A 14,428-nucleotide genomic window follows, 5' to 3' on the forward strand; every position below is an offset into this window, starting at 1 on the left:
ATTCGAGGCCCAGATGGTTTCACTGGAAAATTCTATGAGACGTTCAAAAAATAAATAATACTAATGTACACAAAACTTTCCAGAAAATAAAGGAGAGGGCTCATGGCCTGGCTGAGGTGAGCAGTATTCTAATCTCCAAACTGACAAAAGATAGTAAACAAATAAGAAAATAGAGACCAATCTCCCTCATAATTATAGATGTAAAGAAGCTACTACTGGTGGGAATGAAATAGGCAAGCTCTCTCTGAAGAGGAATTTGGTAGTGTATTTCAAAAGTCTTCAAAATATTTTTATTTTTAATCAGGTAATACCACCCCTGTGAATTTCATAAATGTTCCCACAGGTTTACCTCTAGGTATATTAGAACAATTGAAAGCAAACTAAGTGATGAAAGTGAAATTTTTTAATATATTAGGATTCATTTATAGAATACTGTTAAAAATATTGGTATAGATGATTGAAATGGGAAATACTTAGTGAATTAAATGGGAAAGGCTACTTAAATCATATTCCCTTAAGCCCTTGATAACTATATTTAATACATGCTTGGGAAAAATAATTTGTAGAATACAAAGCAAATGTAGTCATGACTACTTTCTGATGATTGTATTATGGTTTTTTCTTTTTTCTTACATCAGTATTTTCCCAAGTTCAGGGAACATATATTATTTTAAATAAAAACATAAAATAGTCAAATGTGCTTATAGATTTGGATAAATACATTTAGTTTTTTATTGCTGTTGAGTAATAATGCCTCTTTCATGAAATTTAAAACTACTCTTTTTTGATATTAAAAGTTCACTTATAATTAACAATCATAGGAAATGACTGATGCCAGTAATAGAAACCATTACTTCTACCGGGCCTAAATAAGTTGATGTGTGTGGGGTATTCTGTTAAGTTATAGAGATGTAAAAGGCGTGGTTTTACTTGTCTAGTTGAGGTAAGGATATAGCTAATTGTAGCAGTTAACTGCCCGGGGCAGAGTTGGTAGGTAGGTTCATATGTGATCCAGTTCAGATTGTTGGGTGGTGACTGCCTGGAGAGATGTATTAAGACAAATTGTGAGGCCGCCCCTGGGTTCAGCATAAAGTGTGCTGGTAGTTTAATAATGTCTATTCTGCAAGAGAGCAGAACAGCGTGGCACCATGTGCCATTCTCAATCTAGTTAGGGAATAAAGGTATAAAGGTAATCTTATTTTTACAGATGAGTGTGGGCCACATATCTGGCTGAGACAAGCACTGATGGGTGTGCAAGATGGTAAGTGGCAGACAGGTCAAAGTAAATGGTTGGGAGATTACTTCTGGCCCTGGCTTCTGTGAAATCAAGCCATTTTTCACAGATTCTGCTAGAATGGTCTGCATTTCGATGAGAAAATTGGTGGTTTATTGAAGTATGACTTTCAGATTTTAGCCTCAGTAACTAAACAAATCTAAGTCACTCTTGATGTATGAGTCACGGTAATTCATCATGCATATTCTTGGCATGACAGTTTCTGCACATCCAGATTACTGTGTCCATGAGCAGGTAGGACGTTGTGGCAGCAAGGTTGGGGCATGAAGGTGGGAGGAGAGAGCAGGGAAAACTTTTCTCCTCTTTGACCCACTTCTCCTGCCCTGCAGGGCAGGTCATGATGCCATGACATGCCTTCAATTCTGTGTTCCATGTACGTCTTGCCACATATAAGCAATGTCCGAAGTGTGTCCCCACAGCTGAACCATTCAGACATTGTGGCATTTCATTCATATTCCAGGAAGTTACATTTCGTTCCTGGTTAGTGAATTTCTAAGCCTTTGTGATCATTGTAGAGAAGTAATGGTCCTTCTCCAAAAGACGGTGTAAACTTTTACATAGCTGTTCCCACCCTCTGTGGTCCATTCAACCACTGTGTGTGTGTGGTGTATGAATGTGTAAACCTACTCCTACAGTATTCTGCCTGTCTTAGAGTGAGAATGAGCTCTGAGGTCCACCGCTTACATCTGCTTTACCATTCCTTTTTATTTGCAAGTAGGATATTTTCCTCCTTTCTTCTTAGAAGAGCTCTTAATCTTAGTTTTTTTGGGTTTTTTGTTTGTTTTGTTTTGTTTAGTAGATCTTGGTCTACTTGAACTCCTTACCACTGAGACAGAGATTTAGAGTTAGACAAATTTTTATCTTGACTGTTGGGGGGAAAAAATCTCTATGGATTTTCCATCCCTCTTGATTTTGAATAATAGTATTTCAGGGCTGAGAGGAATGTAGCGGTTGAGAAGCCAACAGCCTTCTCTGTTTTTGAAACCTCTGCACCCCATTTTTACTATTTCAGCTGATGTTTGAAACACAGCCAGAGAACGTATTTCACTCCAGTCCAGTGCAGCCTGTTGTATCTTTGGAACAGTTTTGACCCTTAATTCCTTATTATAAAGGCCATAATTTTATTCCTTGGGATTCATATAAATAGATACCTCTTTAAACATAAAATGACGTCAGGTATTGCAAGAGTGCAGTCGTGCTGCTGTAAGTCTTTTAAGTGTTCCTATTTTCTTCTGCTCTTTCTATTCAGTTCTGTCTTCAGGTCCTTTTTCTGTTGATCATGCTTTAAGTATTTTACCCAGAAGAGAGCCCAGTAGTCCAGGGATTGTCTCTGATCATTCTTTTCTATTAATTTATGAAACCTCATGTTGAGTTGCTGGTTTGAGGTGTGGGGAGGGAACAGATTTCATTTCATGGTTTACTCCTTGAATGTAGTATTGATTGCAGCCCCAAAGCATTTTTCATACTCTCTTCTGTGTTTGTACTCAAGAAGCAACTCATGGTTTTTCCTGCAAAAGTCCGTCTTGTCAAATTGGGCTCATCTATTTACCCATCCCTTGTGGTTTGGTATCATTGGCACGCACAGTGGTGGCCGCTGTGTCGAGTGGGCCAGAGTGGAGGACAGAATTCCTCTGTCGTCTTCTTGCAGTTAGCACTGTATTAATGGTAGTGCTTTGGGGCTTTGGTTTTCTTTTAATTTTTAGGTAGTCAGTGATTTTGATGATATACTTTTGGGGAAAAGCATATTTAGAAGCCATTTTTCTTATTGAACTGTGTTTTGCACTTGAATGTTATTCTCTGAAGAATCTTGGGGGGAAAAATGCTTCGATTTGATTAAATTATCTTAATATATGGTTAGTAACAGTAAAAGTACATATAGCCCGTATAGAAAACTGTTAACTCCTCAGAATACTGTCACATTTTTGTCTTTATTTTAAACTGTATTTCTTTGTATATTGGCTTGAATGGTATTGTAAACACTACTTATTTTTGAAGTCTTTCCTGGTGTTCCAAAGTACTTTAGTCATAATTACAAAATGCCTCAAAGTGTAGGCTTTGGAGTAAGACTACCTGGGTCGAATACCAGCTCCCATTGAAGTGACCCCGGGAGAGTAAATTAATCTGTCTAAGCCTCAGTCTGCTTATCAGAAAAATGCGAATTTAAAAAATGGCTATCTCCTGGACTTATTTTAGGAGGAAATGAATATGAAACACCTAGCAATAAAAAATAAGCTCAGTTATTAGTATGGTTTAGTCTTACAGAATCATTTCAGTTTTTCATAAGACAAAATAATTTTAACCATGAGTTTCTCAGTATGTTTTAAAATCAGTTGATGATATGTTTTAATTGTGACCCACAATGTGAGTTTTAGAGTTTTTTTTCCTAAGAGGATTTTGAAATCCTCTTAGATTTCAAAGGATATCTAAGAAAAATTTGAATAGCTAAGATACTTTCTGTTTTATTATTATTACTCAGGTCCAACCTAGTTCAGTTGGTATTACAGAACAATAAAAGCCAAAAGTAGGAACTCAGTATCTGTCCAATCCTCTGTTAGTAATGGCCGTGTTTTTATTTCTCACTTGTGACTTTTTCAGGATTCTGTAAACTTTCAGATTCTGATGAAATTTTATCAGTGTAACTAGGTTTAAGAGTATTTTTAAGTGTCTGTTTTCATAATTATAGTTAGCCTGTGTCTTCATAGTGACTCATTTCTCTGAAAGGCATTTCATTCTCAAGTAATTCTGATGCATAAACCAAGAAATTATCTGCACATTCCGCTCTTCCCTTTTTAAGGGAAAGACCTCTTCAAACCCAGTATGATAAACGATTCAGGACCTTTTTTGTTACATGGTCTCCTTAAATATTAATACTTGCATGTATTGTTGATCTGCCCTTAATAAAAGTAATGCGGTAAATCCAAAATTAAGTACTATGTTACAAAGAAAGTTGTGCTAAGAAAGGTATACTTCTTACAAGAATATTAAAAGAAATAAGCATTAATAGTTGTTGAAAAATGAGAACCCCAGCTTTGAACTTCTAAGACAGAGATATAAAAAAATACACGTTGAATATATGTAACAAGTATAAACAAATTTCTATACGGTTATCGAATAAAATTATTACCTGCTATTTCTGAAAACAGTAAACACAGGATCGGATCAGTTTAATGTTAATGGACCGCATGCAATCTTTGACATTCATTTTACCTGAGGTTTCCAGGCTTTTAAGAACTTAAAAAAGATGAAATCGTATTTGTTGTGTACATGCAAGGTGTCTTAGACACGCATGAGGCTGCTTCATTGATCTTGATTTGAAAATGAAAGATACCAGGGACAAAGGTGCCTAGCTTGTTAGCACTGCTTCTGCCCTTAAAATTCTAGCGTATGTGTCTTGTACTTCATCATAAAGGTGAAGTGTTAGTCCATTTTGGCCAAATCAGTTGGCAGTTTTGTGGTTACCGTCTTGTACACATATCATTAAACAACGTTTACAGCAGAAAAAAATAATGCCCACGTTTAACAATGTCACAGTGACTCTCAGTTGAAGCTAGTAATTTTGAAACAACACCAAACACAATAAACATGCAAAACTTTCACAACAGTTAAAAAAAATGCATTAAAATTTTTCAGACCATAGAATTTGTTTAAACTAGAAATAGGCCCATGATATGTGTATTTACTGCTTATGTAAAAATTAATTTTAACTCATTTATCAAAAGTTCACTCTGATTTAAGAATAACCTGTGTGGTTAAGAAATGGCTTGAGTTAGTGTTACAAGTACTGGACAACATAAAATATGTTGGATGTGTAAGGAGACATCAGGCAATTACAATTGATTGTTAAAATGTTAAGTTTCAGGAGGGTACCCATAGTGATAAATTTTGGATACTAAAATGAGGTCCAAGATGCACAATTTTCAGAAATTTTGAAATCCACCTTTACCTTTTAAATTCCTTACACACATTGAGGATATATAAAAATCTTTTATCAAAGAGCATTTCTCTGGAGAGAATACTGCATCCTGTCCCATCCAGTTGCTTTTCCCTTCATCTTAAGAGGAAAGGACTTTAAGGAGGCTATTTAAGGACTTAATAGGCTTCTCATGCAGGTCTTGGTGCTCTGAGTGGAAGTGGGGCTGAAAAAGCAGGTGATCTGCGGAAATGACAGAAAGGTGGTTGCAGTGGTCATCTTGCATTCCCAGATTTTACTTAGATGAAGAATCACCAGTATTTCCCATAGACGAGACTGGGCCATGGGCATCAGAGTGGGAATGAAATTGATTCAGGTCCTGTTCAGCAGAGAAGTCTTGAGAGCATAAGAAAGACCTCTGCCGACAAAAGACTCTAGATGCTTCACTGAGATGTGTATGCAGAGCTGGCTTCACAGGGGTTCAGGCTGTGCAGTCACAGGGGGCCGTGTGCTTAGAAGGGCCCCACCCTTGGGTAAATGGTGTGCTGTTGCCATCTTGAAATTCTTAGTAATTTTTGAACAAAGAGCATGTGTTTTCATTTTGCAGTGGGCCTTGCAGATGGTGTAGTCTGTCCTACATGTATGCCTTACGTTGGGGAAACTGCAGATGAAGGGTCCCCAGTGGTGGGAAAGGGGGATGGCTCTCTAAAGTCACCAGGTACTTCACGGGAAAAGAGTAGGCTTTAAGTATTTGCCACACCCAGGTGGTAAGACTAGTCTGCCAGCTGAACCAGTCAGGTACAATGCTGCCATTCCCCTTACCTCCATCTTCATCTGCCTCCAGTTCCTTCCTACCCAGAGAAGGCGGAAGGGGAGAAGGAGGGGGAGAAGACTGGATGAAAGAAGAGAGGTTTTCATAAACACTTCCCAGGTGGTGCAGATCCTAGCTGGGGAAGGGAAGTGATCATACCTCTGAGGTTGGATATCTTAATAACCAAACTGAGACTGTTTTATATTTTAAAGTGACGATATAACTTGTATTAGATGGAACTAATTAGAAAAACCATGGGGCTATCCCAAATTTTCATCCAGGGGTTGGGGATGACTACAACATGGAATAAAAACTAACAGAAATGTGAAGGACAAAACGAAATTGTTTTTGAAATTGCATCTCTGAAGTGATACTTAAGTGCATTGATTGCATAATTGAATTTTTGAAGAATCTAGAAATACCAAATGCTTTTTGACTCATAAATTACTCTGAGTTTTAAGTTTAAAATAATCCTCTGAAAGCTAGTTTAAATTTAATAGTGAAATTGGACTTTTCCTAAATTGTATTTCCTAATCTAATTTGGTAATAGGAAAAGAAATGTTAGATTTTTCCACTCGTCTTTCGCCCTTGTGTTTGCTTGTTGGCTTGCTAATAGTGGGCTAAAAATGGAAAAGTTGAGTTGGTTGATGAAGTTGCTTTTCAATTAAGGAAATGTATGTAGTATTTCTTTAGAAAAGATGTTTAACATTTTGGACAATTAAGCTTGATTTATTGTGAAGTAATTTAGTTTTTCCACTGGCAGTGATATAGAATAATTTTTTTCTGGTAGCTATTCCAAATGACCTGAGTTAGGAAAATGTTGCTCGTTTTCAATATATTTCTACTGCTATTTTCCATTTTATGCAAAGGCCATTGTAGGCTAATTATAGAAAATTGCATTTAGTGCCAAGTGGATGTGAAATTAACTTTGATGCTGATGGACTGACATTTAAAGTAAAATGAGGTTACATTCTTTCCTGGGATTCTGTGAACTATATTTTAATGCCCTTCAATGATGAGAAGACATTTGCATCATCCTAATTTCCTGGAGGTTTTTTTTCTAGTTGGTCAGACTTCACGAAATGTGAATGCTGTGATTTTTGGCATAAAAAATTACAGGAAATATTTTCTTCTTCAGAAAACATTTTCATACATTCTTTCTGGCTGTACAAAACTTGTGGGAGACTTATATTTTGTGACTCACCTTGATGAGGATTATGTGAAATATAGATTCTGTCAACATGTACTTTTATTTTTGAATTTTTGCTGAAAATTATTTTAATTGTTGATATTTTTTATTTTACTTTAAATGAGAAATTCAGATACTTGAAGCAGCACACATCATGGTGGAGAAAACTCTTTGCATCATTTGTAATTAAAAGACAATATTCTTAAAGGAAGAAAATTTGGAAGGAGACTGAATGGCATGGCAGGCTAGTCAGGGTTTGGGGTCACATTCCCCTTGCCTCTCACTCACCACCTGACGTCACATGTAAGCCATTACTCACAACAGTTGTGAATGCCATTTGGAATGGTAATCACAAAGCCTTTGTATAAATATCTTACTGTATATTTTCATTTCTGTCTTCAGCACATTCCTCTGATTTTGTTCTAGGCTCGCAGGAAGGAGGTATTTATCCAGGAACGTTATGGGAGATTTAATTTAAACGACCCATTCCTGGCACTGCAGAGAGACTATGAAGCAGGTGCCGGCGACAAAGAGAAGAAGCCAGTCTGTACCAACCCCCTGTCCATCCTCGAAGCAGTCATGGCCCACTGCAGAAAAATGCAAGAAAGGATGTCCACACAGCTGGCTGCCGCTGAGAGCAGACAAAAGAAGGTATTGAGACTTTGAAACAGCCCTTTTCTCCCACATCACAATGTAGAATGAAAAGATAATCTCCATGGTTATTGTTTTGTTCTTAAATATTATATTTTCAAGGAGAGTCAGGATAAGGACTTAGAAATGCAAAATACCGACACATTCTGGTGGCCCTTCTCAAACGTAACTCAGAAATAACACTAAATCATAAAAGAAGTATGACGAATTATGTTTCCCATAATGGTTACTATGATACCTCCATTAAATACAGATTTTTATCAGGGTGGGGGGCTTCCCTTTCCTAGTGCCATAAGACCTGCTTCACTGCTGGATGGGTGATCGAGTAATGCGACCAGGACTGATCATCTGGTGGCATCCTCAACTTGTCCAGCTTCTGTCTCCAGCATTTCTTTGCAATCAGAAATTATATTTTTAATTCTTTTTTTTTTTTTTTGGAAAATGAAAATAGCATGAGGAGAATAGAATGAAAGTTTGCATGGTATATGCAATCTCACAGCATGTCATCTTGGAGTCCTGGTTGGTCTCAAACTCGCCTCTGGGGCTGATGGCTGTCTCTGCTGCAGACCGCCAGACTCCTGCTCACATGTGTTTCATTTAAACCAACCTCCTGCCCCCTTCTTACCTCCCCCACCAACACACACATTTACTGCACATGAGCAGATGCTTCAAAGAGTCCTAAATGATAAAAGCTTGCTGCGGTCAGCCATAAGGAAATAGAAGTTTAAATTTTGTCCTTTCGGTACATGGTGGAGACTACTGATTCCCTTTATTAGAAAAGAGAGAGGAATTCAGAGAAGGTAATGATGTCTGATATGATGAGAATTAAAAGTAATGCATTCTTCCCACCATTATTAAAGCATAAATTAAAATGTTTCTTCTATTTGTTCTTCTCAGAGACATTGTTATAGCACACATTTAACACCTGGTTAGCAGTTCACCTGAATGCAGTATACTATGTAAATATTTATTGATACTGTCATGAAATGTGTGGCTTTCTCCCTGTAATTATATCTTTGCATTAACATATATATGCTAGTGTTCTGGTATACATGTTGAATAAAATCAAACCTTTTGCTCGGTATATCACATAGTAGAAAACTAAAAACACTGGGTAAAACAGTAGAGAACAAAAGGCCTTCCATGCACGTGAGACTGAATCGAACAGTTTTAGTCTGGACTCTGCAAACCCTCGACAAAGCCCTGCAGACAACCACTGAGGTCTCCGGAGCCTTTCAAACATTCCCACGAACCACATAAGCAAGAGCCAGTGTATTTCAGCTGATGTCACTAAAGCTCATTTGTGTTTCTTGGACAAGACACATTTCAATTATGTGCTTAACGTGTCAAATGAGCTATTTCATAATAAAGTATTTCTGCTGGGTTTTATGCTGCGTTACCAAAAATCAAGAAAATATTTTTTTATTGTAGTTTCCATTCAATATATAAAAGTGCTTGCTCTCCTAAACTTTACTGCAGTTTTGCATTTTTATCGGCCATTTCTCTTGTAAGAGGAGAAAAAGAAATTCATTTCAAGTTGAATCAAAGATTTAATTATCTAGTTGATTTTTTTTTTTTTTTTTTTTCTAATCAGCTTACATCCTGTTTGTTTCTGAATGACTGGGTCATTTCCAACCTGGCTGGAAGTGAAAGGAAATTGTTTCTGTCCTATGGGCCCTGAGAGGCTAATATGAAATGAGCCAGTGATCTCTCTCCCACGTATAACAGGAATACAGGAGTCCTTTATGGCCAAATTCACTGGCTGTGCAGTCTCAGTGAAGGGTTTCTCCGATAGGCAGTGCTAGCCTTTGTCCCTAAAGGATGCTGTATTCCGGTAGATTGTAACCGTGGGAAGAGTTACAGTTTCTACTCTTATCCCGTGTCTTTATGAAAAAAACAAAGTATCACAGCAGCTGTTAAGATGAGAGACATCAAAGTCATTTTGGCAACAAAATTACCTGTCATTTTTATCCTTGAAAGTAAATATGTTAACCAGACATCTTTAATTCCCTTGCATGTAGAATAAATCGCAGCTCTGGAAATCTAAAAGCATTAAGACACAGAAATCCATTAATTTAAATGAATCCAGGTCTTTAAACCACTGCCAGAGCAGAAGTCAGGAAAAGCAAAGGTCCCATTATCTACAATTCAAGTATTTATTATCTGACACTGCGCATTGCTCTTTGCTAATTCTAAGACATTTGGCCTGAAGGCTGCTCTAGTTGGCCTCTCAAGGCGGGAGAAGAGGCTTCGTGTTCATTCATGCGTTGGTTCCTGCTGAGACTACTAATAGGAGGGTTAACTGTTTGGTAATTTGCGTGCCAGGGAAATTTGGGCAAGAGTCAATTTGGCAAGTGGACTGAGCCTCAGGCCACTTTGAATAAGCTAATGAGTAATCATCATGGGGAACTTTGCCTCTGGTAATATGCTCCCCCTTTTCGAGCCAGTAACCTAGGGTGGTGGTTATTTGGGTTTTTTAATGATTTATTTTGTGCATCATCTGTTAATAGATTTTCTATTCTAATTCATGTTCAGTCATTTTATTCATACTTAGTATAATTTCTAGCCCTAAAAGGGTAAAAAATTTTAATTTGAGCAGAGCCTTTAAAAGTAAGAAGCCAAAGTAACAACTAGGAAATTCAGAAGGGAGCAATTTTTTTTTTTAACCAGAGAAAAAAACTAAAAGTAGCTCTGTATATTAGATAGAGCTCTTTTTCTAGGTGGCAGCTCAGAATAATGAGGTCAGTTGCATGACGTTAGATGCATCAGGCAGAATTCTTAGTTGCAAGCAAGTGAAGTTAGGATTCATTGAGTTGAGCAGAAACAGCATTTATTCTTTGGCTTACAGCATGGTGGAGCATGGCTGGGAGAGCTAGGGGACCAGCTCTTAGCAGCCAGCATCACTGACAAAAATGCTCACCATAGATCAGGTCTGCAGTGGCTGCTGCTTCTGCCGAGAGCTGGATACTGAAGCGTACTGACACCGGACAGCACCACTGCCATCACTGCTCTGGGGCTTGAGTGGCACCTCCCCCGGCCCTGCCTCTATACATCACTCATTTCCTAGTTGAAGTCTAGCAGCAGGTGCATTTAATTGGCCAAGCTTGGGCCCATGCTCTTCCTTGGCTACAGGGAAGACCAGGAGAGCAACTGTTGGGCACGTTTAGCTCCTATAGGAAGGAATCATAGGTGGGGAGTTCTCTTAACATAAGAAGGAGTTTCAGGTGCTGGACAACCAAAGACATGACAAATGGGCCAGAAAAGAACATCAAATGATTTATTTTGTTTAATTTATTTCATGTGCCCTTTACTTCCTATTATAAATAATTGTACTTTGTTTCACCATTTGCATTCATTGTTTTCTACCTCATTATATAATGGTTATACCATACAAATATAATTTTAAATTGCTTTCTAGACTTTCAAGGATAACACAGTAGAAAAACACCTAAAATAACATTTTAGGAAGAGTATTCAGGATGTTTTGTACATGGATGGTTGTTTTTAGTTCATTCTTGAGTCTTTGCTGTGTAACTCATTATTACACATCAGAATGCATTTTGACTCCCCAGGAGCATTGCAGAGTAAGTGTTACGGGGGACCTGGAGGTTGAGGTCTGCCGCTCTGAGGAGGGGTTTAGAGGAGAGGACTGTTGGCCTCATACATGTCTTCCCTTCTCTCTCTCTCAAGACTCTCAGTCGGGAGGAAGGGGCAGATGAGAACTGCAGAGCCCAAACTACTGACTGGTAGCTACAGCCCCTCTAAAGGAAAAAAAAAAAAAAAAAGACCTCTTAAAATATATCATTGTTATGTATTTGTTTGCCAGGATTGGGCAGGTGCAGGTAGGGGTGACCATGTGAAGGTACACGGGGGCAGTGAGTGTTACAAGATAGGAAGGAGCAATAAGAGTATAATTAAATGTCATAAGAGTGTTTTGTGGTTGTGACAGACATCCACTCTGCTTTCTTATTTTACAAATGACCGTAATTGCTTTCCTCTCCCGTTTCCACTTTGAATTAGAACTAATTGCCTTTACACTGCTGCTCTGCTCCCACCTACATAGTTTTCCCTTTCGTTCCGTATAAACAGTTGTTTGGTGCCTCTCCATTCATGGCTCCCCGTCTGGGTGCTATTCTTGGAGCAGCCACCGACTTCCTCACTACCAGTGAAGCTGTGTTAGTTCTCCTCAGCTCTTCCACGCAATACACTGCTTTTAGCAAAAGAGTTTGATGATACTGCTTCGTGCAGAATTCCCCCTCCCTCAACCACTACTTGAAAGTAGTTGTGAGTAGATGTAAGTTGGACAATAATTGAACAAAGTCAAGTGGAACTCAGTCACCTATGTCCAGAGGCTGTGGTTCTTTTATAATCAGTGTGTGGTTGAGTTGCCGGGAGATGTCTGTTCCTACCCGTATCTGTCGGATCCATAACCCCTCAATCACTTCTCAGAATTGTCCCAGAATTGGCCAGTGAGGCCCTTTTAAGCTGCTCCTTTTGATATATTCCCATCATTCCTTGAGCACTTCTTTACTTTCTTGCAGTAAGATACTCCAGACTCATGTATTTTCCCCCACCCCAACCCCTGGAATTAGCTGTTTCTCCTGGGAACACGAGTTTCCTTTTTAATGGAAAATGTTGTTTAGAAACAAATCTAGCACTGGGAAATTGTGTATAATTATCTGTTCATGTCTATATTTAATATACACACATATATCTATATATCTCTCTCTGAATAAAACATGAGTTCATACTTACAGTGATACCTTTGATTCTAATCCAGAACCATAGGGTACCTTCTTGTCCTTTATTTAAAACTAACTTCTTCAGTACTGAGAAACCTGGCTCCCATTAAACTTCAGTATGTTACTGATTTACTCAAGCCTAGAACGCAGAGTAGTGTCAGAATTGCTAATTCATAGCACTGTAAAAAAGCAAACATGCAAACCTGGAATTCACTGTTGTTTACAGCTTTTAAGGAGATATTTACAGGAAGTGAAATTTACATCTTAAGTGTACAAAGTGATGTTTTAAAAATGCGTACTTCTGTAATCTGTGCCCCTTGTAAGATAGAAAATATTTCCATCACTACAGAAAGTTTCCTGAAGTACCTTCCCAGTAAATCTCTCCCCCAGTTCAGGCCACCACTGAACAGAACGCTTCTGATCGTCTCCTCATGGATTAGTCTTACCTGTATGTTAGAATGTCAGGTAAATGACGACTGTAGCTAAATAGTAATCCTTACATGTACAAACTCTAAGTCTGTCAGCTTGTTTTTCTCTGTAAAAATTGTTTTGGCTCTTCTAGATCATCTGCATTTCTATAAAAACTTAAGTCAGTTTGTTGGTTTCTTGGAAAGATTGCAGGGATTGAAATTTTGTTGCATCTTTGGACTGATTTGTTGAGAATTTTTATCTTAACAAAATTGAGTCTTCCAACGCATGATCATAGTATTTTTCTCCATTTTGTCCAGATCTTCATAGTTTCTTTTAGCATTGCTTTATTGTTTTTAGTTCAGTAGTCTCAAGTGTCTTTTGTTGAGTTTATTTCTAAGTATTTTTTGTTTTTGATTTCATTGTAAACACATTGTTCAAAATTTTTTTCAACCATTTGTTGCTAGGTATACAAGTATTCAGTTGATTTTTGTATGCTGTCATTGTATCCTGTGATCTTGCTAAACTTGCTTATTAGTGTTAGCAGTTGTTCTGTGTATTATATTGTATACGATTTTGTAGGTAAACAAACATGTTATCTGTGAATACAGCACATTTTACTTCTTCCTTTCCAAATTATCTGCCTGCCTTCCTTCCTCCCCGCCTCCCTTCTCCCTTCCTTCCTCATTTCCTTTTTTTTCCCCATCGTTGCGCTGACTAGAACCTCCAGTACAACGTCGAATAGAAGTAGTGAGAGCAGACATCAGAGGCTTTTCTTTTACTTAGGGAGAAAACAGTCTTTTTCACCATTAAGTATGATGTTAGGTGTGCTTTCTTTTTTATAGATGTTCCTTATCTCATTGAGGTTCATTCTACTCTTTGTTGAGTGATTTTTGTCATGAATGGGTTTTGAATTTTGTAAAATGGTTTATCTGCATCTATTGCTGTGGTCATAGTTTTTTTTCTTTATTCTTTTAATGTAATGAATTGTACCAATTGATTTTCAAATATTAACCCATCTTGCATTCCTGAGGTAAACTTCAGATTAGTCACCTTTTATTACGCTTTTAAAATATTGCTAGATTCGGTTTACCTGTATTTTGCTAAGGAGTTTTGTGTCTGTGTTCATGAGTGATAGTATTTTAAAATTTACAGAAAGACTAACTTGACTGTTAGTAATGAAAGTAATTCTAGATTCATAAAGTGAATTGGAAGCGTTTCCTTCTCTATTTTCTGAAAGGATATATATAAATTTGGCTTTCTTTTTTTAATGTTTGGTAGAAATCACTAGTAAATCCATATGAATTAGGAGTTTTCTTTGGGGGAAAGTTATTTGTGAATTCAGTTCCTTTTAAAGATGTAAAGCTATTTTAATCTTTTATTCCATTTTATGTCAATTCTAAAAGTTGTGCGTTACAGAGGA

The 14,428-nt window shown here is 37.5% G+C and overlaps 1 protein-coding gene across 10 annotated transcripts in view; it reads left to right on the forward strand.

The window, feature by feature from the left end:
* The window catches only part of CTTNBP2 (cortactin binding protein 2), a 376,816-nt gene that overhangs the window by 288,002 nt on the left and 74,386 nt on the right, over window positions 1-14,428 (forward strand). For all 10 annotated transcript variants that reach the window (XR_012508104.1, XM_074367170.1, XM_074367169.1 and 7 more), the window contains one exon: window positions 7,631-7,855. Coding sequence is in view for 9 of the 10 variants with exons in the window: in XM_074367170.1 (XP_074223271.1) it covers window positions 7,631-7,855 (225 nt within the window). In the remaining variant the exon portion in view is untranslated. The remainder of the gene's footprint in view (window positions 1-7,630; window positions 7,856-14,428) is intronic.

This window comes from Camelus bactrianus, chromosome 7 (genome assembly GCF_048773025.1).
Source record: "Camelus bactrianus isolate YW-2024 breed Bactrian camel chromosome 7, ASM4877302v1, whole genome shotgun sequence".
In the NCBI taxonomy this organism is placed as follows: Eukaryota; Metazoa; Chordata; class Mammalia; order Artiodactyla; family Camelidae; genus Camelus; species Camelus bactrianus.